The sequence below is a fragment of the Brachypodium distachyon genome, chromosome 5 (genome assembly GCF_000005505.3).
Source record: "Brachypodium distachyon strain Bd21 chromosome 5, Brachypodium_distachyon_v3.0, whole genome shotgun sequence".
Lineage (NCBI taxonomy): Eukaryota > Viridiplantae > Streptophyta > Magnoliopsida > Poales > Poaceae > Brachypodium > Brachypodium distachyon.
In genome coordinates, this window is record NC_016135.3 from 24,689,142 (window position 1) to 24,711,686 (window position 22,545).

Here is a 22,545-nt window from a genome sequence, read left to right on the forward strand (position 1 = left end):
TGTGTGTCTCTGAGTCTCTCGGCTGATAGGTATGCTCGCATGCATCCTGGGACCTGGGACGCGTCGGCTGGAGAGCACGGCAGCTGTGCAAAGTCTACGTGTAAGATTTCCTCGACACTCTGCGTGTGCATGCCATGTGTTCTAATCGTTCTGCCTGTTTTCCTTCGTTTTGGTTCTCAGCACTTTATTGTTTTCTTATGTTGGATAAATAACGCCACGTGCTGTTCGTAAAAAGTTGCGTGTCCATGTAAAAAATTAAATAAATATTTGAATGTCCTGGTCTCCATTTTTTTTTAAACATGATCTCCATTTTTATAGGGTGTACTACTACGAAAATGCCTCGATCCAAGGCCCAACCACGTCACACACGAATGCAGCATGTCCCAGGAGTCAAGCATCACATCGGCCATCGGCGCGTTCCGCACATAGGTGGGCCAGAAATGGTCAGCCCGTGCGTGCCGCGTGCAAGCCTGGCACGGGCCCGCTTTTAGCTGTCTCTCAGCTTTCACAGGCTTGCCTAGCTAGTCCTCTACTTGGCGACCCGTCATTGGTAGCTCCCAGACTCCGAGCTTGGCCCTGATTTTGGTGTTCATTCGAAAAACATTTTCTTTTGCTGTCGCGCTTCTTCGTGGAGCTTGAACAAAACTCTGCTGATACCAAAAAAATATAACGAAAATTTTCATCAACATCGTTGCTCAAAAGTGTCTACTAACATATTTTCTTCAAAAAGAAGAAGTTTCTACGAATAATATAACTAGTGTCCACTCAAGTCAAACTGCATCGAGACGAGGATTTGGTTGCATTCATCTTTTGAGTACCCAGAGGTTTTTGGTAAAATAGACATGTTTATGGGCAGCCCGGGTCACAATGTCCGGCCCAAGTCTAGTCCAAAATCTTGAACCCGGACATTTTCAAGCCATTGATATGACGTCTCTTTAAGAAAGCCAGACCAGATGACGACTCTATAACGCTCAGCTCAGTAAATTGAAGAACGAACAAATAAAAATGACGATGCTACGGACAAAATGCCTAGCTAAGGTAAGGCAAGGGACGTCTACGCACGACAAGTAACCCGACAACAGAAGCCGAGCAAGCAAGCAAGCAGGTTCCACGTATAGACAACACACTCGCTCCACTGACGCCTGAGAGTGGATTGCACGGACACTTACGAACAAAAAACAGCGATGCTTCGGACAAGTGCCTAGCTAAAGAAAGGCGAGAGACGCCTACACATGACAAGAAACCCGCCAACAGAAACCGAGCAAGCAAGCAAGCGAGCGAGTTCGATGTATAGACAACACGCTCACTCCACTTACGCGTGAGGGTCAGTCGATTGCACGGAAACTTACTTGCTTTAGATGAGATAGAACGACGTGCTGCATTTTCCGGGGGGTTTCAGACGAGTTCGATGGACGGAAGAGAGACGACGGCGTCTAGATCGAAAATAGAAGCAATCACCGGCCTTTATATATCCGCTATACTAGCTGCTGGCAGAATTGTGGGCGCTGGGGGCGTCGTGACAGGGAGCAAAACGGGAAGGGTCTTTCTGCGCCGGTCGAAACCAGCCAGCGTCAGGCGAGCAGCAAAGGAAAGGAAGGAGCAAGCAAATACGGAAAACCATTCGCTGTCATAAAACCCAGAGACCCCTGCGTGCTTTGTATGCAAAAAACTGGCATCCAGTAGACTCCGAAGAGAGGAGAAAAAGAAAGAAAGAAACAAAGGAAGAAGCGCGTCTCTCGTCTCGTGCCGTGCGCCCCTCTCGTCCCTTCTTCTTCTCCCCACGCGAGACCCGAGCCGAGCACCCCCACACCGACCAAACAAAAGCTGAATTCGCCCACACTTGTTATCCCCCTTCCTTCCTCCGGTTCTCTTCTTCCCCTCGCAAGCTCGCTAGCCACTTTCTACGAGTGTTCTGTCTTCTGTTCTGCGTGTGTTTTGCTTTGGGGGAGGGGGGGTGGATGGCGACGGTGATGCAGAGGTCGAGCTCGGACGGGGGGTCGAGCAGCGGGTGGTCGGAGGCGGGGGCGGCGGCGGCGGCGGGGGAGGAGAAGGCCGGGTGGGAGGTCCGGCCCAGCGGGATGGTGGTGCAGGCCAGGGACAGGGAAGACGGCGCAGGGGTTCCGCCGAGGCCGCCGCCGCCGGAGATCAGGGTCAGGGTCAAGTACGGCGCCGCCCGCCACGAGGTCGCCGTCTCCCCCATCGCCACCTTCGGTCAGTTCTCCTCCTCCCTTCATCCCTTCTTTCCTTCTTCCTCCCTTGCTGCTCTAGATTATTATTGTTTCTGCCAGGATACAGAAAGAAGTGATTGCGAGTAGTGGTAGACGAGTATCTTCTCTGCTGTCGTTGGTGAATTGGCTTAATCTGTTTCCTGTTCTTCTCTTCTTTTGCCCGGGTTAATTGCTTTAACCTTGCTTTTTTCTTTGCCTGTTATCAAGTCACCGTGCTTGATTGCGGATTACCTTTTTTGTCCTCGTTCATCGTTTCGTCCAGAGAGAGCTGACGCTTGGCTTTTACTACTCGTCCTTTTCTCCCTCGTAGATAGATGCGGTGACCGTGACAGAAACCCAGCAAGTTTAAAGCAAATTGAGCGCGAGAGAAAAGAGAATAAACTCGTACTATGCCTCTGTTTTGTTTCGGTATAAAAGAGAGTAGTAGTTGAGTGTCAAGCATCAAATGTTTAATTGATCAGGCATTTAAGAAATGTTTGTTTTCAGAGTAAATTTGACCATTTTGGATTGCTTCAGAATCCGTACTGCTGGCAAACGTGCAAAGGGATAAACAAAGGATAAAAAAACAGTCCACGTATCCAGATTTAAATCCGTCCTTTTTAAAAATAGCAAATGAGTTCCGGTCATGCCGCGTGGAGGAATGAATGCCGCCGCGATATTAGGACAGCGAGACATCCCCCCTTCATCCAATATTTTTCTTGTTCTTCTCTGTTTTGATGATCTCTTACTCGGAGTATTTAAAAGGTGAGAAACGAAATCCAGGGAATAATCCGTACGAGCCTACCCGTGACTCTGTTTGCTTGGTGAAGCGCGCAAATATTCCCGGCTCCGATTCCTTCCGTCCCCTGCTGCCGCCCCGCCGGGCGCCGGCAGCTGAGGGAGGCTGGCAGTGATATATTTTTTTTTTGCCAAGAAGGGAGGCTGGCAGTGAAAACTTCACCAAAAGAAGGAAGAACACCTGAAAATTCAGCTGCGGTAATTTATCATTCCCGAAAAGTATATACTTGACGAATTCGATGTTTGAACTTGCAAATCCGCGCTTAGCATTAACTACCAGATCACTTCTGCAGCAAGCCAAAAATGGCGTAACATCAGCCTCAATAACCGTAGCACGAGCTCTTTGTTTAGCTCGCAAATGCTTGCTTAGCGTCGTAGGGGATCGGGGGGGATTACGAGGCCGATTAACCGACCAGGTTTCGTCGTCGCTTTGCTTTCACCACTTTGTGCTAGATACTGGCGCAGGATGGATGGATGGATGGATGGACGGGCCCCCACGTGTACGGCGGCCTCATCGGACGGCCAGGAGCGGCAGCAGCATCTCGTTTGTCCCGATGCGCCGACACCTTCGGCTCTCCAAGTTGCCCATGATGGATGCTACTGTCGAAAAAATGAAGCAGAGGCATTGCCGCCCGAGTCCCCACCACGTTTCAGTCTCGTGCTCTAAAAAGCAGATTTTGCGTTTTTCTTGCCGTTTTAAATCATGGAAAGACTTGGAAAATGCAGAGAAAACAGAAAAATTCTCCATGGAATGTTACTCCATGGTTTTCGCCATCCTGCAATGGCAGACCCACCTGGTCCCCAGGTGGCACTGAAAATCAAGAATTACGAAACATGACCAGCAAAGCAAAAGTACAGAGCAATTGGCAGCAGCAATTAACTGTGTTGGCGTGGTGCTCTGGGTGATGCAGGTGATCTGAAGAAGGTGCTGGAGGCTCGGACGGGGCTGCGGCCGGCGGAGCAGCTGGTGACGTACAAGGGCCGGGAGCGGAGCAACTCGGAGTACCTGGACGCGTGCGGCGTCAAGAACAAGTCCAAGCTGGTGGTGTCCGAGGACCCGGTGAGCCTCGAGCGCCGCTTCATCGAACGCCAGAGGAACGCCAGGATCCAGTCCGCCAACCGCGCCCTCGGCGCCATCGCCCTCGAGGTCGACAAGCTCGCCGATCAGGTACACACGCATAACACACGCCGTTTAATTTCTTCCATCTCTAAACCAAACCAATGATGGATTGCCAGAACCCAGAATGTGTACGTTCTTCTTGACCGCAATATTGAGACCACGTCAATGGAGAAAAGAAGGAAGTAGTTGATTCTTGATTGATTGTAGTCATAGTCCCTGCAGCGTCGGACACGCGGGCATGGGAAGGGGAAATGCCCGCATTGAATTGGATGTGTCCATGGGGATTAGGTGAACAAAATTGAAGGTGCCGCGAGTTCCTCCAAGAGACGAAATGATAACTGCCAGCGTGCCGATGTGGTCACCCAGCAGAAGCAGCCAGCAGCGGTGAATTTTTCTTTCAGAAATGGTCCCCGGGACGGGAGTTCATTCGGCCGAGTAAACCATCCATCCCAACAGGACAGAGATGAGATCCATCCATCCCTGACAAAGTGACAAGGATGCGCTCCACCAGCTGCATTGCATTTGCGTTGCGTTGCATGCACTTCCATCATTGCTGAACAGAGTGACAAGGATGCCTTGCATGCATCTGATGAAATGATTTCTGTAGCTCATCAGATGAAAATGAAAATAAAACTAAATGAATTAATTCTCTTGTCGCAGGTGAAGAGCATCGAGAAATCGGTGTCCGGCGGGAGGAAGGTTGCCGAGGTGCAGATCACGACGCTGATCGAGCTGCTGATGCGGCACGCCGTGAAGCTGGAGAGCATAGCTGCCGACGGAGACTCTTCCTCCTCCTCGCAGAAGAACATTCAGGTACAGCAGTCTTACTGCATACATTTATTCACTGTACTGCAGCACAGAGCGTTGGGGGATCGATCATCGGTTTTAGGGGCATCTGTCCGTCTGTCTGTCTCACTGTCTGTCTGTCCCGTTGGTATTGATTGGTGATACGTTTTTGTTGTTGGCCTTGATGAGTGGTCTTGAGGCTGTCGGTTTCTGCGATTGGCTGTGTAAGTAAGCAGTGCCATGGCCAGCAGGACAAGTAGTGTTGATGAGAAAAGAGCGTGTGGGCGAGTGTCCTACATGCCCCCCGGAGCCGTCACAGGCTCATTGGCTTCTTTCTGGAGAACACATGGTCCAGCAGGCCAGCAGGGCCGGGCACAAGAATTCTTCTACCCACAAAATTTTCTTCCCTGCTGCAAAGGTTAGGTGGGAATAGGATAGATCCCTTTGATGCCAGCTAGCTGACCTAGTAGCTTCCACTGATCCTCGAAGGAACTAGCTCTTAGGTTAAAGAGACAGAAAAGTGCTTTCTGAACATGTGTTGTACAAAGAGTGGATGACAAGAAAGGTAGATATGCATGAAAGAGCATAATAAGAAGAGGCAGCAGCAGTACTAGTATTAGATTGTTGGTTAGGTCACGAGAACAAGCAAAGAGACCGAAATTCTGGGCCTCCTCCTGGGGACCGTTGATTGGAGGGGGAAAAGTGCCAAAACTTTTATCATTACCTTTGATGCATGACTGTATCTTCATGCCACCTCAAGATTAGGACGGGAAAGGTCCTTTACTTTCTGTTCCGAGACGGTTGACATCCTGAACCCCCGAGTATAGTGTTGGTGAAGTCACCACGAGTGGCAAATACTAGGTTGCTTTGCCGTTTCTGAAACTGAACCGGTTATTTCTTTTTTGTTTTGCAGTCGAAGAGGGTGCAGAAGTGCGTGGAGACGCTGGACGTGCTCAAGGTGTCGAACGCGCGGCTGCAGACGGTGGTGGTGACGACAAAGTGGGAGACCTTCGACACCCCGGCCACCACGCAGTGGGAGCTCTTCGACTGAAGCCGTTGTATACAGACAGGGTGTTGGTTTTGTTTTGTTTTCTTGGTTTGTTCGTCCCCGGCCGTTCAGTTTTGGTGCCTTGTTCCTTGCCCATTATTTATTTTGTAATCGCGGTGAGCTGGTAGGTTTATGGTTAGGGTCGCAGAAGGACCGGATACCACCCCCCACATTTGTTTTGTTTGTAATCATCGCCCCTCATTACCGCCGATCCACTCGATTGATGGATCTCAGTCTCAATAAACAAAGCAGCAGTGCTCCTTTGTGTACTCTGCCGGTGTGTTAATGATAGTAGTGCAGAGAGTTGCGCCGGAAGCAAAGAGCTGACAGCTTTCGGGCACCCAAGAGGGGCATTTTTGGGCGCCAGCTTCAGATAAACTTATTTGTTGACTACCGTTCGTACCATAGCACGGTAGCGGCCAGAGTAAGGCGATTCGTCCAGACTCCGTGAAGGCGTTGCCATACTGCCGTGCCTGCCAAGGCGATGACAACGGCATGGGGCGCATGCAAGACTGCTGCCCAGGTTGCGGTAAGAAACTTACCGAGCACAGACTTTGCATGAACACCATAATTTAGCGATCCACACACAGACTTTATATTTTTCTAGAAAATACTTGCATTGGCACAAATTATCAAAATTTCAGAGAATGCGCACGAAATGTAATCCTTGCGGACGACACTACAATAATCATCCTGCTGTTGTGAAATCCACCTGTTATTCATCTTCACAGAGGCGGCAGGACGGCAGATCTGGCTGACTTCCGGCTCGCACCGCCGCACATCAATATACTGGTGCCAAAATGTACAAGACTGGGAACTAAACCGGCCGTAATTAACCGCACCTCCAACCTACTGCACGATATGAATCCAGGGATCAGTGATGCTGTGCTGCAGCATTCTACATCTAGATTTGATCCCAGTCAATAGAGCCGTGGGTTTCAAAACTATATCCAGGTTGCCGTAGACGGTTGCGGCCCAATTTGCTCATCGTGGCGAGGCCTGAAAGAAACATATGAAACTTTTTAGCAGCTACCCACTCAACTGTTGTAAAGTGTTTTCCCTCTTCTTAATGCAAAAGCTGAACGCCTGCTATTTCCCGTAAAAAAAAACTTATTAGCACGAGGTCAGATCAGTGTTAGGGAGTGGCAGGTGTTACCTCGGAATTTATATTTTGGTGCCAAGAAGTATGGTACTAGGATACTGTAGTAATTTTTTAATGCATCGGAGACATAATATTTTGAAAGTATCAATGAAATCGAAGCTTGTGAGTAACTGTACCTTCGATGACTTTGTAAAGCGATGACCACCACCTATCAGGTGGAACCTGATATTGAGTGAGTGATTCCTCGATTTCTGTATTGTGCTTCCCTTCAAGGACATTCTGCAGAGTGATTACTGCATCCTTTGTTTTCCTGAGGATGCTGTTTCCCTCGGCAGCCTCCAATGAGAGAAGGTCACTGTGTGATGACGCAAGGCTAGCAGCAAGTGCAAACTGGGCAGCAACAGCCCATCGATTAGATGCAACCCATTTCCTCTGAATATCTTGCAACTTACTTTCTTCCTTTCGCAACCTCTCCTCACCATCCCCAAATACAAGACTCTGAAGATTTTTCATAGAAAAAGTTGAATCAGAATACATATCAACGTTATCACTAAAAGTATGTCAACTATGTACTTGAGTCAAGAAATATATCATGGATTACGTGTACACATACAGTACTCCCAAGTTCATGACGTTAGTCAATCATTATTAGCTCTGTTATATGTTAAGTCACACATGGCAAGCTTATCAGAAATAAACATGCATGACAACAGTCCAGCAAATGCGTATTACGGAGTATATACCTTGAGATATTCTGCGTTGCTAGGTCCTGTACTCTGAACCATCTTGGAGAAAGCACTTTCCTCATTGCTCAGAAGTTGCTCAGGAGTGTCAAATTCCAAAATCTGAAACAAGGTATAATTATAAAACTGGACTTGAGGTGCAAACAGTTGGGCAGTAGGGACAAGTGGAATAAACGATGCATGATTGTATATGAACATGTTCTAAAAAAAGATTGAATACACATCATATAATTGTGCAGGTATCCATTATTGCAGTGCATAAACCTACTTATAACCATTTTTCTCACAGCTTGAAAAATATGACCCCCAGCCCCCACTAGTAAATCCAGGTTTTGCCAGTTCCTCCTCTCTCAACTCTTGCCTATTGTCACGTCAGCACAAACCTAAGTGGTTTTAGACACGACATAGTAAACCACAATGGTTTCTGGTCAGGTTATTATTCGACCCAGTTTTAATAATTAGATCCTGTAAAGTGAACAGCTTAGGAGTTCAGGGCACTTTTTGGACTTCTGCAACAGTCTAAGGGTACAAATGATCAATTTTTACCTAAAAAGAGAGATCATTTTACGTTTTTTCTAACAAAATACTTGGAATAAAACATCCAAGCAAAATTCAACCGTCGCTCTGCATTTGTTTTCTTCAAAAAATCGTTAATCTGAAAATCACACATGGAAATGCGAACATGACAATTCCAATGAGACATGTGCCCAAGAATGAAAGAACAAAGCTCTATTCAATATCATACCTTCCCAGAACTTAGAATAAGCAATCTGTCACAGTCAATGACGGTGTTCAAACGGTGAGCGATTATTAGCATTGTACAACTCTTGAATTCTTCCCTGATTGTCTTTTGTATAAGAGCATCAGTTCGAACATCAACTGCTGCTGTTGCCTCATCAAGAACAAGTATCTTTGCCCTCCGTAGCAATGCACGAGCTAAACTCAGCAGCTGCCGCTGTCCAACGCTGAAATTTTCACCAGCCTCAGAAACCTGTTGACAAAATAAAGCTCTGTCAAAAGTTTCCATGTTGCTCAGTTTAAAGAACAAGAAGGTTATTGTAAAAACTAAAAAGTAAAGGGGAATTGAAGTCTCTGGTTGTTGTTTTTCAGTGTTAAATTCTGGTGGCAAAAACAACAGTAGTTTATTGTTTAGCAACCCCTTTCTAGTATCCGAAATAAACTCCTAAAATTATACAGATTACCAGGTGCTTACAAGTTCCATGTAACACAGTTATGACTGGAACCACAAACTTATATCTGTACAGGCATTTATTGTGTTTCAAAATAACAGGATATCCAAGAATACACTAACGGTATGAGATAAATAAAGGCAAACACGCAGCATACCTCAGCATCAAGCCCTAGAGCATTCCTCCTTATGACATCTTTTAGATGAGCCCTTTCAAGAGCCTCCCAGAGATCCGCATCGTTATGCTCGCTAAAAGGATCCAGATTAAAACGAATAGTACCTGGACAGACATACATACACATCATTGCAATACATAATTGAATTCATTGGAAAAACAAACTAGAAACACATATGTGGATATATTTACAGAATATAATTACTACTTTACATAAAGCAAATATGACGATCTCATGTATTTCCAGTAACAGACCTGAAAATAGGACTGGTGCCTGTGGTATTATCCCTAAAACTTTCCGGAGGTCCCATATTCCAAACTTAGAAGTGTCACAATCATCAACTAATATTCTCCCTCTTTCCAGTTCCACAATACGGAACAAAGCATTGAGCATGCTAGATTTACCAGCACCTGTTCTTCCAACTATTCCTACCTTCTCACTTGCATTAATAATGAATGATATGCCATGAAGAACGGGAGGAAGTTCTGGTCGATACCGAAGCACAACATCTTCAAACTTGATGATACCAGATGATGGCCAACCTGGAGGTGGCCTGTTATCCTCAATGACAGGAGGAGCCTCAGAAGGTAACTCAATATAAGTTCCCACACGTTCAACAGCATTCATACTATTTTCAGCAAGACTAGCAAGACGAAGAACAGCGGTGAGCAAATTTGTGATATTGAGAGTATAAGTAAGAAGAAGACCCATCGTGGAAGCGAAGGCTGCCTGATGCTCTGCTCGTTGGTTTTGCATGACAGCAAACGTTGCCGTGAACCATATCATGATACCACCCAATGTTTCCAGCCGGATGGCTAGCCATCTATTTGAACTCATGTTAACAAGTGTGAACCTGATATTGTTATCCATTGATTTCCCATTGATGTTTGACATTCTATCATAGGCTTTGTATGCGCGGATTGTGGACAGACCATTTAATGCTTCTGAAAATTGAGCATACACAGGAGACCTAGTAATGGAATCCATGCGCTTTACCTCGCGTGATGTAGCCTGAGAAAACAGAGTTATGATCAAGAAGTTGAAGTAACAACAAATGGCAGTAGTTTAAAAGTTATCAGGCATGGAATTACCTGGTAATAGAGGTAGGCTGCATAAAATAAAATCAGAAGCGGCATGATAGCCCAAAGAGACATGGTGCTGACAACACCGATGAGAACAAATGTTGAGAGCAACTGAGATATTTGTGCCATAAACATATTGACAAAGACAGCAAGGTTCCGGTCGATGTCACCCAAATCCTTCGAAAATCGGTTGATGATCCGTCCAAGTGGATTGGTGTGAAAAAATACCATGGGGGCTCTTAGTATAGACCGGAGCATTGCGTCATGCAACCTCTTGGCTGCTCGAAGACTTGACATGATGAGCCAGTAAGAATTTGTGAGAGTGACTAGAACCTAAACCAAAATATTGATACTTTGTCAGCTCCCATGTGATCAATCAGATACACACACAAAGAAAGAGTGCAAGATAAAAAAGAAATGCAATGAGTATAATTACCTGCCCAAAAGAAAGAATGCCATAGATTAAATTGTAGTAACCAGAACCATGGATTTTCAGAGAACCCTGGTCAGTCCAAACGCTCAACCACGTGCTACTTGAAATGCGTAGAATTTCAGTCAGTGCATAGCACAAGAAGAGAAAGGACACCGCCCACATCCCTCCCATAGCATTTTTGTAGCTGCAAAACAAAGCTATTAAGCATAATTTCCAGGTCACTATGATGTATTACCAAGTTTAACAGGATTATTAAAGCTACAGATCTAATTGATGCCCATATGCGGATAACAAAACATTAAGCAGCCCTTCAGGTAACATAGGAATGTTGATATAGATAAATGCACAATCATCAGTCCATTTTGCTCCTTTTTTTAATGTTCTAAATTATACATCAAATATGATATTGCATGATAGTAACTTTTACCGTGAAAGGACCTTCGTACTGACAACTCCAGTTTCACGTTCCTCTTGCTTAATAAGAACAGATTTTCCCTGTTTTGTCTTACTGGAACTATCCTGACTCTTTTGTGGACCACCATCAGCTATTACAGTGCCTCCATTTTCAGTGTGTTTTATGTCGTCCTGTGATTTTCTTTTGTCTTGTTTCTCTTCCGTTTGTTCCTCCATCTTTCCAGCATTTTCCATAAGCTTCTTGAAAAGTTCCCCTGTGTTGCTAAGTTCGTCAAAGGTACCCTCCTCTTTAATTTCTCCATCATGGATTAGCAGTATTTTATCCACATATGGAAGAAAATGCAGCTGATTGGTAACAAGGACCCGAGTTTTGTGTCGTAGCTCTTCTTTGATACATTTATCAAATACCTGCATTCATAAAAGGCACCAACACCAAGATTATGTAATTGTATTGACTAGCACGGTTGCGCAGGAAACATCTTTACGCAAAAAATTCTTTGCTTCCCAACTACCAATTACGCAAAACAATCTTTGCTTCCCAACTACTCCCTCCGTTTCTAAATACTTGTCCGTGGTTTTAGTGCAAATTTGCACTAAAACCACGACAAGTATTTAGGAACGGAGACAAGTATTTAGGAACGGAGACAAGTATTTAGGAACGGAGGGAGTACCAATTATGCAAAACACCAAAACCATGATATGTGTATCATTTGTACGTGATATTAGATCAGTATAAGAAATTTAAAACTCATGTCATGGTAGGCAGGTTGACCGTTTATAAGAGCTGGCATGTTGTGCTTGACGTGATATTAGAGTTATAAACTCATATGAAGTTTGGATCATGGCATGTTTGGTTGTTAGGAAGGCAGGATTAATCAGCCCCAGTACACAGAAAAATAGAGTTAACGACACAAATCAATGCAGACGTTATACATTTTCTGCGTTGAAAACAAGTTAATTTTTGCATGTTATCCCCACGTTGATGTTTAAAGTGTCCAATCATGTCCATTTGCCCCTAGGTATGAAGAGATCAGGGCAAAAGGCTGACAGGTATCAGCCAACAAGGGACCATTACCAACTCCTAATGGCTGAGTTTGTGAGTAGGCGAAGATTATAAAATAGAAAGCATGAAGTGAAATGAAAGCAAGATGAATGCACCTGTCGACCAACATGGGCATCCAATGCACTCAGCGGATCATCAAATATGTACACATCTGAATCAGAATAAACAGCTCTTGCCATTGAAACTCTTTGCTTTTGCCCCCCACTGATATTAACTCCCCTTTCTCCAATCTCTGTGAGATCACCACCCTGACAAACAAGCACAAGAAAATCCATTCCTTTAGCAGTTTGTAGGTAAAATAAATAAAGCAGAGTGTATCAGGGCACAACTGGAAAGTGACAGGCCAAAAGAAGAAATGTGTTCCAGCAAGGTCTTAGTCAAATGAAAGCTAGACTTTCCAATATTACACACACTGATTTTTGTAAACTGAACATAATTAGAACTTACTGGGAGTAATTCAAGGTCATGTCGCAATGAAGTGACATCTATTGCTCTATCATAGCGTGGAGGTTGGAATGGAGACCCAAACAATATGTTGTCCCGGACCTGTAGAGATCACAATTATGTCTTTGTACAATCATAAAGGGTTCAATTAGCAGAGCAATAGCAATAAAGATATTGTATCTCACAGTGGCATTGAAGATCCATGAAACTTGAGGAACATAAGCCACCGATCCACGAAGGATCACTGAGGTATCTGATCCTGATACCGGTGGTATTTCACCAAGCATTGCAGAAATAAGAGAAGTCTTCCCCTCCCCAGTGCTTCCTACTATTGCAACTAAACTGCCGACAGGTACATCCAGATTCACATCTGATAATGTTGGTTTCTCGGCCTGCCAATATTTGAAAAATTAGTTTTCGAGCAACTTCACAAAATAAGAGGCCGGAGAATGGAAAGTATGGTGGGGAATAGCACCCTCAAAATAAACAGCAATTCGTTAGGACTAAAAGATATCTTTGACTGTTCATCAAGCTGCTCTTTTGCAGTTGTCATTCCCACTAATGAAGCATGCTATGGTCTGACTACTCTATTCCCATGTCGAGTTGTGTGGATATTTCCTTTTAAATAATCATAACTGGACACAGAATCAGAAGAATTTACTATCCCATGTAAAGATGCACAATAGTAAAAAAAATAATATAAAAACTTCATTGGCAAGTAAAGTAAACACATTTGGTTCAAACTTACCTGCAATTCCCATGAAAATGTTCCGTTCTTGATTGAAATGGCTGGGAGTTCAGGATCTATAGGTGGATTTGGCAGAAGTGTTCTCTCATCAGCTAAGAGGAGATCTTCAAGCCGTTTCAATGACACCTTACAGTTAACAACCTGTTGAATTTAAATGAAAAACAAGTATAAGACAACCATACAAAAGAATTGCTGAAGAAAAAACAGCAAACCATGTCAAGCCATTATTTGTTTGCAATAAATGCTAATCACACCAATTAGCTATTTTTCTCTTCCACAGACAAATGAAAAGGAACAGAAGAGAGATCAATATATAATAGTTCCTTCTTAACTTGTCAGTATTGTTGCGAAATAACTTCAGGAAAAAGAGATTTAATATCATTTTGCTCACCTGAGTTATCAGATTTGGCAGCATAAAAAGTGGGAACCGTAACACTGCAAATAGTGAAAGAGAGGTAAACGCCTTTGCTGCTGTTAAGTTGCCCCCCAATAGAGAGTACACACCAAATGAAACCACAGTGACAACTACGGGGATACTGTTGAGGATAAAGCTATTCAGCTGCAAGAAGCAAGGAAAAGTAAGGAAAAAAGATAATAAACAAAGTAAAATGAATGTAAAAACTTTCAGTTCTATTTTGATCTCAAGTAACTGCACTAGTGTAAAGTAATCCCCATAGGATCAGGAAGCACTAATACAGTATGTGCCATAGCATGGAATTCTGATTCATGGATGGCAAGACAAAGAAGCATTGCCGTATGATAATCAATATAAAGGAGAACAGACAAATACAGTGCACGATGAAGCTTGGGGCAAGAGGAAGACACCTTATCTACAAAACTATTATGCAAGTACAAAAGAGAACATACCGCAGCAAGCAACTGAGCACTGCGGAACCAGGAAATCTCATCATCACGGATGTCCTGCACCTTTGACTGGAAACTTTGCTCCCAAGCATAACATCTAATCAAGGAAACATTTGGGCCTGTTTATACCAAATACATTATACATGTATTACTACTAAAAGTGTAAGTAAATCCAAGCATACTTGACTGTATCCATAGCAGCTAATATTTCATTCATGAGACTGATTCGCTTGTCGGTCCTCTGCAACCCTTCTTTGGTAAGTTTTTGCATTTTACTTATGATAACTGTCTGAGAAAATAAATACACAAATAGATCAGTCAGGCAAACCAATTTTGGAAGCATTAAATATGTATTTAAATTTAAAATTGAAATAAATAAGAGTAAAACTGGTGCAATCTAACAGAGACTAGCTAAGTGCCCGCAGGTTGCTGCATAGTTCACTGTATTATTTTTACTTTAACCTAACAAATGTTTTCCACATGAGAAATGTAACCCTCTTCTTCTGGACTTATTGTGCTCTCTTTACTGGGCCATAATTTTGGAAAATTTGGTGCTAATTGTATATACGTAAGGAATGTACTAATTGTACTAGATTAGATTTTTATTGTGAGAGGGAGGACATACCATCTCCACCAACTGCAAATTAAGGGATAGTACAGAAAAGATATATCATCCTTATGATTAGCATATGCTAAAGATCTCGAACTATAAACTATACAATTTACATTATTAGCTCTAAAGAGAAATTATAAGCAGTAGAATGGATTGACCCATGATTAAGGATTTTAATAACGAGCCCAAGTGAAAATAAAAACCATCTCTGTAGCACATGTAGCAACCAATGCCAAAATCACTCAGATATTACTTATTACTAATGTCTAGGACTAAAACAGAAGGATCCACTTCAAGATGCAACATGAAAGTTTTCGTAATTGCATAAGCCTGTAGAGAAATATACCTGAATTGGGAACAAAAGAGCTAGCATGAGGGCACCAACCAATGCAGCAGGACCTAGTTGCGCATATAGCAGGACCATGGCAATAACAATGCGGAAAGGAGCAGACCATAGACTATGAAGTTGCTGGCATACTTGCTGCAAATGGAAAGACATAAATTATCAGCATGTATGGTGTGGACTATGCACACATTACATTTCTCCCTCCCTAATGAAGTAACAAAGATTTGAGCGTTAACAACATACCTGAAGAGACTCTGCATCCGTCGAAATCAAATTTGTAATCCTACCAGATGCAAACTGCTTACGGCTATCATTGGTCAGCCGCAAGGACTTGCGGAAAACAGCAGCGATCTGTGGAACCACGTAAAAGTCACAAAATTTCTTAAAACTTGTAAAGTGATGCGTAAAACACCGGGAGATGTCCCCATGCGTGGTGTGAATTTTGGACATGCACTATAATTCGGCAACTGCAGATTCTAATTTCTTAGTGAAAGGCAGTGCTCCTGCCAGTTTCACAAATAACATTTTACTACACCCAGAAGTGGTATAAAAAAACTTTCAGGTAGAAATTAGAGCAGGATTTCTTTTATTGTACACCATATATACATATGATACTTCACTGAAACTGATACATATCATAAGTGCATAACCAACTAGCCAGGTAATGTTTTATTAACCAGGTGTTTTCATATAAGGCCAGCTTGACCGCTAAGCTAAGCTAGTTTATTTGGTGACAAGTAAATTAGCAAGACATGAGTATGTTACACAAATCAGGTTGTGCAAGCCCCAGGTCAACCATAAGTAGAAGTGAGAGTGACCTCGAAACAAAACCTTAATAGAAAGCTAAAGAGCATGTGATGCACGTTTTAGGCTTTGATATATAACACTTACCAATGTAGACCTCAACCTGAAACCAGTACGCATGACATTCTGAAAGTACTGTGCTTCAGCAAGAACTCCCAGCGACTGAAGAACAGTATAGGAAGAGTTAGCAAGCATAAAGGGTTTCCAACTTCCACCTCACAAGCACCACAGTTATTGCTTGGGAGTTCAAGTACATGGGATTGTCAAAGAAATGTATGTGTAGATGAAAATAATTCATACCACTCCAGCAAAGATTGAGAAAGCGTAGATGTATCCATTCCAAGAAGGATCACCTTTTTGCATAGACTGTCAAAAAAACACAAACATTTAGTGGCCCAGAGAACTAATGGTAGCATCTCCACTAGGCAGGAGCAAAGGAGCTCGAATATTTAAGACCTATTCCTCCAATCCTAAATTCTTAGTAACCAGGTGTTTTCATAGGATCGGAGGGAGTACAATTTAAGCATTTGCATGATTTTTCAATATGCTGCTCTACCACTTTAGTAGTTTGTGTATGGTGGAAACAAATAGTTGATATAACAGGAGCATTTTGCCAAAATGACTGAGAATTGAGATGTTATGAAACGAGAAGCATACCTCTAACAAAAGGTTCAATATAATCGGGCCAACAAATTGAGAAGCATCATTGCCAATCTACAAATTTCGGGGGAAAGAAGGGTTACCAGATTAACACAACATAATTGTAATTGAACAACTATAAACACTAAACTGAAGGATGGATCTTCTAAAGTAACAGCCTGAATAAATTTACATACCTTAAAAAATCCTCCTAGCCAGAACCTGAAAGTCAAGTAAAATAATCATTGTAAGCGCAAACTAAATAGCAAGTAGCTGCAGTGCTGCACCCTGGAGCTTTCGAGATATATAGTTATCATATTCATATGTACAAATTTACCTTCCACCAAGGCTACTATGGAGAGCTCGTAACAGCCAAGGTTTTGGTTTCTGAAGTTCATCATTCCAACATTTCTGGAATCTGAAACAAGATCCCAATGTTAGATTTGCATGGAAAAACATCCCTCATTTAAGTAAATACAGTGGCAGAACATACCGGCTATACAATGTTTCAGTCTCATCCCAATTATCTAATTTCCAAATATCATTATCATTGATGGGCCTTTTATATCCTTGTTGCATTAGAGGAGTAATCCATGAAAAGAATATCCCTAGAAAAAGAAACGAGGCATGGAAATTTATAGAGGTCCGGGGACAGAGAAAAGTATTATGTAACTATCCGGTAGTGTGCAATGATTTATATCTACTCACTGGAAAGTATATTCGCGTGCCTCTCAGGGCAAACCTGCTCTTCTCCTGCCAGAGGTTCATAATCAGTATTATCAACAAGCACCTCACTCCTGATTGGAGTATAACCAGGATATGGATCCAAGCTAGGCAGATACACCACCATGAGAATTCCAAACAAACACTGCACAAAAATGCGTCCAGCCGTTCAGCACACGAGCTCATTTTGATCAAACATCAGCCTTGACTGTAAACGTCTTGTACACCATTTTGTTATGGTTACAAGTCACATCACAAGAAGGTGCTTTTGAAGATTAATCCAATAGTATAAGTTTTGTGTAACATATAATTCATATATTATTGGCTAATTATTGTTTAAATCTTCAACTTGGGTAGTGAAAAATCAAAATAAGCTCTGTGTTAAGGAACAAAAGGAATAACCAACAAAGAGGCAAACCTGGCATATTATCTCGCTGCAGTATAAGTAGAATATTGAACTGCATAAGAAAAACAACAAGTTAACCTACATATATAGAAATCTAAACGTAAGAGTCTTTGCGTTGCCACCCATAAGTTTAGTTTGGAATCAAAATGTGACAAATGCACTATACCTTGAACTATAGTACTGCCTCACTGGAAGCACGAGATTGAACATAGCAGCTTTCCCAACCAATACGTATATGACAACAAACCGGATGTACCATCTAAACTCAGTGATGTAAACTTTTGTCTCCAGAAAAATCATTATAAGCATACAGCACCAAGCAGCTGTCTCGATAACCAACGAAGTAATCTGCAAAGAGATAGAAATTCAAGCAATTGGAAAGACTGAATTGGAAAAGTATTTGGTACAGGTAAAGGTTCAAAAACATTGCACATAACGCCACTGGCAAACTAGTGGGTCATATACTCCTTCAGCTCTTTTATGCATATTGCAGGTGGCACATAACTAAACCCAACATCAGTTTGCAGCAATAAATAGAATCATATTCCATATTCCCAGTCACATGTGAAGTGCATGCACTGCACATGTATAGGTGACCCTCTAGAATCTAGTACTACACAGTTAAAGGTAAATATACAGCATATGAATCAAGTAACGATTTGACAATGATGATATTATGTGGAAGCATTCTCACCTCAAATGGAGCAAGGCCAGACTGCCCATCCAAGTTCATGATGGAGGTACCCGTAGCGATCCGATACAGAGGCTCTGCTATGCAGTACACCACAAGGAACCCAAGAAGATAGTTGTAGTACGGCGAGCGTAACTTGTATCGCTGTACCGTGTAGTCCTTTGTAGTCCTCCATATCCGATAGAAGCAAACTCCAAAGAGTGCAAGGTACGAGATGCACACCACCAAGGTGTCAATGCCACAGGGTGTGTATGCACCAAATGCGCTCTCAACAGCACGAGACCATGCTCCGTGGCTCACCGGCTGGCAGTACCATTCCAGTGGTTTGAACCCCATCTCGACAGCTCCCCTTAGAAATTCCCCACTCCACAATCAGTTCCAATCTTACCCTGAACTCAAGAAGCAAACAAACGGAAACAGAGAGAATTCAGCCAATAAGCACTGATCGCTGTACTTGCAGCAATAATTTACCAACGAACGTCTGCACTAACAAAATGGCCATCGAGTAACAAAAACTTAGGTAGCTAACCAATCGATGTACTTGCAACATCAATTTACGGTACCCACAAACTTGTGCACCTACTAAATGGTCAACGAGTAGCGGAACCTTCCATAGCAAACTAATCTAACACATAGTGTTCATGCACACAGATAAGTATAATCCCCACTAAACCTCTCAACTCGTTGACCAGAGCATGTAGAAGAAGGCTTATAGACATGATTGTCACCACAACCACGAACGAAAGCAACTGGCGAATATTAAAAAAATCACGGAAACCTCGAGATTTTCCATCTATTGAATCCATCGAGATCAAGGAAGAACACAAAGGGAAAATCCACCACAGGAACTTCGAGAACTTTTTACCTTTTGACTAAATCCCTCATGAAGCAGATACGAGTATTACACGGAACATGCCTATTGCAAGTGGAGTGAAAAAGGGAGATATGAACAAAGTTTTACCATCCCAAGAGAATCGGGGCACCCAGATAGTCCAAACTCCCACGAATTTTGGCGAGGCGTTGCAGCTTTACTTAACTAAAAGGCTTGGAAAGGCAACTTTCCTGCAGATTTTTGGGTAAAAATTGCGCCCAGGTTATCCTCTCGGCATGAGGGGAGACGAACGAGAACCACCCAGACTACGAGTGCTACGCGACAAGGCAATCCAAATCAGAAGAACGTCCCCCTCCCGCCGAGAAAAATCGCAGAAAAATCCAAATAATGTGCCGGGAGAAGCATAGCTCGGAGATCGGAGAGCGCGAGGATGGGGAGGGGGTGGAGGAGGAACTCACCTCGCCGGCGGATCAAACGGAGAGGCGGCGGCGCAGCAGAAGCATCAGCATCCCTCACCCACCGAATCCTCCTCTCTCTGCTTCGTCTTGTGGGGGGAGGAGGACGGGGCGAAATATTTATGGGTTTGGATTCCAAGAGGAGGTGCCATGTGGGTGATAAACTGAAGAGCGCTTTTTTTTCTTGAGGACTGCATATCTATATCTACGTGGACTGCATATTATATCTATATTTTGCGAAAACATATCTATATATATACACCCTCCGTTCCATATTAAGTGTCGAAATATTACATGTATTGACATGTTTTTAATAAAGTTGAGTCACTTAATATGGGACGAAGGATGCATAATTTATAATTGATGTCCGTTCCTCCGTTCATCCACGACTAAAAATTAGTATACCTGACCCAAGCACAACAACAACATTTGAAGCATACAAAAGTAACCGGCCTACCCTTCTTGGATCCGATCCACCTGCCCCCCCTCCCCCCGACCGTCGGCGTCCTTTTTGCAGCTTGGTGGCTGGAAGCGATCCAATCATCCCCTTCATCGGCTCGAAAAGGCACTACGTCGCTGGTTATGCTAATAGCTTGGTCGATCTGGAAACACCGCAACACTGCGGTCTTCGACAACTCTCCCCCCAGCATCGCCTCCCTCCTCGACGCGGTCAAGGCGGAGGCTCGCCAGTGGTCTAGAGCGGGAGCAGTGGGTCTTAGGGCGTTGTTGCCTTCGGATCCTATTTAGGCGCGTTGTGTTGTAATCGGGTGTGGTCCTTCACGACCTTGTAAATAACCTTTTCTTATCTATCAATGCATGAGACCAAGGCTTTAGCGTTTTCTCGAGAGAGAGAAAAAGTAACCGGCCTAGCCCAAAATAGGCAACAAGCACTTAAAATAACAATTAAAATGTTCTAAAACAATAATTAAGAGAATAATTGTCAATCTAACGATAGCATGTTTTGAATATAAATAATACTTCCTCCGATCCTAAATTATTGTCAAAATATTACATGTATCTAGACGTTTTTTAAGAATAGATACATCCATATTTAGACAAATTTGAGTCAAGAATTTAAAATCAGAAGGAGTACGCGAAGACGATAGCAAACGCACGGAGCGTTTATGATTCTCTTTTCAACTATTCTCCAGGCCTCTCTATAACCTTTGTATTCGGAAGGATTCGATTGGCTTTGTGATGCAAAGACTACCCAGCGTCTTTTTTTTGCAAATTTCATATTCGTAGTAGTGTTTGATTGGCTTTGTGATGCCCATTGAAGTTGCAGTGTTGCAGGGTGCAGCTTGTGTTTTTGTTACAAGTGAGCGTAGCCAGTGTTGTGTGCGCCGATGTGACACGCGAGCTCCACGGATAGGGCCAGGGAACATTGAAAGGAGGATTTGGAATCTCCTTTAAACGAACTTCAGGGAAAGAAACTGTTGCCGGAACCTTTGTGCCCGTCCATTTTGACCGGTGATTGCAACTTCTTCGTCCTAGGCTCCTATAGTAGCTTTCCTTTCGCCACGATTTTTAAACATAATTTGACCGGGTTTTGATGTCGCCCTGCTTTGCGGTTTGGTGAGGAAATGGGCAGAGGACGATGTCAGCGGTGACGGTCACATCTGGGGCCACGCACAGCCGGATAACGGAAAAGTCAAAAGAAGAAGCCGATTGATTGCTTGATGCACACTACGCTGTCGGAGCGGAATGGATCTGATACGAAGGCTATACACAGAATGTATAATGCAGTGCCACCCTGGGAATATTCATCGTGTTTAAATCAATGGAATGAACTTGGGTTTTTTAAAAGAAATCAATACTACAATACACATCGGGACAGGAAAATGATGATGGTCAACTCCAATACATGAACACAGTTTGGACTTGGCAAAACTATTGCTAAGAGAGAAAAAAGGACCACCACCTTTTTGAAATGTATACCCACTTTGATTCAGTCCCTAAGTACGCCATCCTCACGTGTCACAAATAGATTTCTTTCTCCTCTGGGACGAACATCCAGCGACGGCGTCTGTTGCGGTGACATTTCTTCCCTTTCCCTTGCAAAAGCTCTTCTGAGTGAGTAGCTGCTGCGCAGGTCGTTGCTTACCTGAACCCATCAGAGGTTCAGTGGCAGTGGCTGCTGCACAAGTCATTGCTTACCTAAACCTTTAGACTGGGATTATATTAGTATAAGCAAGGGGAATCAGGCAGCTGACGATATTTCAGAGGCAAAATCAATGATGTCCACAGATAAATAAATAACCAACATAGGTCGACAAGTCATGAGACAAAGATCGTCAGCATAGATGTGTAATGTGTTCCAGTTCCCAGGGAGTTTTTTTATTTTGTAGCCAACAACCCAACATGGAATGCCTTTCTTTTCCCGTTGTGAATTCAGTTTGTATACTCTCTGATCTAGTATTATCAGCTCAAGATCTACTGCTCGTTGACCGGTTTATCAAATTTCTTCTTAAGATCTAGTACTGCTGCTTATTGCTTGCATGTACTACAATCCTCAAATTCAGACCGGCTTGCCGAATAAAGAAAGTACTAGAACAGGTACAGGTTCAGGTTCTCACGGACACCAACATGTTCCGATCAGCGTGGTAATATTCCATCCAGCGCCCTTCTTAATCTAAGTCAGGACCCACCTTGCATCATGATTTCACGATGCTGATTAAACAATTCAGCAGATATATTTGTTTTTTGTTTAGCTTTCAACGTAAGCCGCCAGTGACTATGTCCACCCTGTAACTAAAGCCAGATTATGCTAACAAAGAAAAGGCATAACTATATTCCACGACACTCGAATGTAGCTATGC

General features: G+C 43.2%; 2 protein-coding genes across 4 annotated transcripts; one reads left to right on the plus strand and one right to left on the minus strand.

Annotated features, from left to right (window-relative positions):
- The first annotated feature begins 1,535 nt into the window (after positions 1–1,535).
- Positions 1,536–6,231, plus strand: LOC100821566 (BAG family molecular chaperone regulator 1). Its single transcript, XM_003580523.4, has 4 exons — positions 1,536–2,211; positions 3,917–4,173; positions 4,786–4,938; positions 5,825–6,231. The coding sequence occupies exons 1-4, from the start codon at positions 1,959–1,961 to the stop codon at positions 5,960–5,962; spliced, it is 801 nt and encodes a 266-aa protein (XP_003580571.1). The 5' UTR covers positions 1,536–1,958; the 3' UTR covers positions 5,963–6,231.
- Positions 6,232–6,551: 320 nt separating this feature from the next.
- On the minus strand, positions 6,552–19,887 carry LOC100822186 (ABC transporter C family member 2). 3 transcript variants are annotated; one of them, XM_010242137.3, is made up of 29 exons: positions 19,730–19,887; positions 18,443–18,828; positions 17,915–18,096; positions 17,761–17,800; positions 17,328–17,487; positions 17,113–17,227; positions 16,957–17,037; positions 16,817–16,841; positions 16,638–16,694; positions 16,281–16,346; positions 16,068–16,142; positions 15,420–15,527; positions 15,177–15,311; positions 14,400–14,506; positions 14,221–14,314; positions 13,745–13,912; positions 13,354–13,494; positions 12,791–12,997; positions 12,609–12,707; positions 12,257–12,409; positions 11,112–11,506; positions 10,688–10,868; positions 10,261–10,584; positions 9,424–10,180; positions 9,152–9,273; positions 8,550–8,795; positions 7,805–7,906; positions 7,238–7,559; positions 6,552–6,958 (listed from the first exon to the last, which is right to left on the minus strand). In XM_010242137.3, exons 2-29 carry the CDS (start codon positions 18,773–18,775, stop codon positions 6,864–6,866), a joined length of 4,890 nt encoding a protein of 1,629 aa, XP_010240439.1. In that variant the 5' UTR covers positions 18,776–18,828; positions 19,730–19,887; the 3' UTR covers positions 6,552–6,863. The 3 variants fall into 3 exon arrangements, with proteins under 3 accessions (XP_010240439.1, XP_024311199.1, XP_010240440.1); XM_024455431.1 differs by lacking the exon at positions 19,730–19,887 and adding an exon at positions 19,401–19,507; XM_010242138.3 differs by lacking the exon at positions 19,730–19,887 and adding an exon at positions 19,305–19,447.
- Between the last annotated feature and the right edge of the window lie 2,658 nt (positions 19,888–22,545).

What these genes read in the sequence shown, in the direction of transcription:
- LOC100821566 (XM_003580523.4), top strand. Translation starts at nt 1,959, where the DNA reads ATGGCGACGGTGATGCAGAGGTCGAGCTCGGACGGGGGGTCGAGCAGC. An exon ending in TCGACAAGCTCGCCGATCAG is followed by an intron (nt 4,174 to 4,785) that starts GTACACACGCAT and finishes CTCTTGTCGCAG; the next exon opens with GTGAAGAGCATCGAGAAATC. An exon ending in CCTCGCAGAAGAACATTCAG is followed by an intron (nt 4,939 to 5,824) that starts GTACAGCAGTCT and finishes TTTGTTTTGCAG; the next exon opens with TCGAAGAGGGTGCAGAAGTG.
- LOC100822186 (XM_010242137.3), bottom strand. Translation starts at nt 18,775, where the DNA reads ATGGGGTTCAAACCACTGGAATGGTACTGCCAGCCGGTGAGCCACGGA. An exon ending in AGGCAGTACTATAGTTCAAG is followed by an intron (nt 17,801 to 17,914) that starts GTATAGTGCATT and finishes TTTCTTATGCAG; the next exon opens with TTCAATATTCTACTTATACT. An exon ending in GGCACCAGTCCTATTTTCAG is followed by an intron (nt 9,274 to 9,423) that starts GTCTGTTACTGG and finishes ATGTCTGTCCAG; the next exon opens with GTACTATTCGTTTTAATCTG.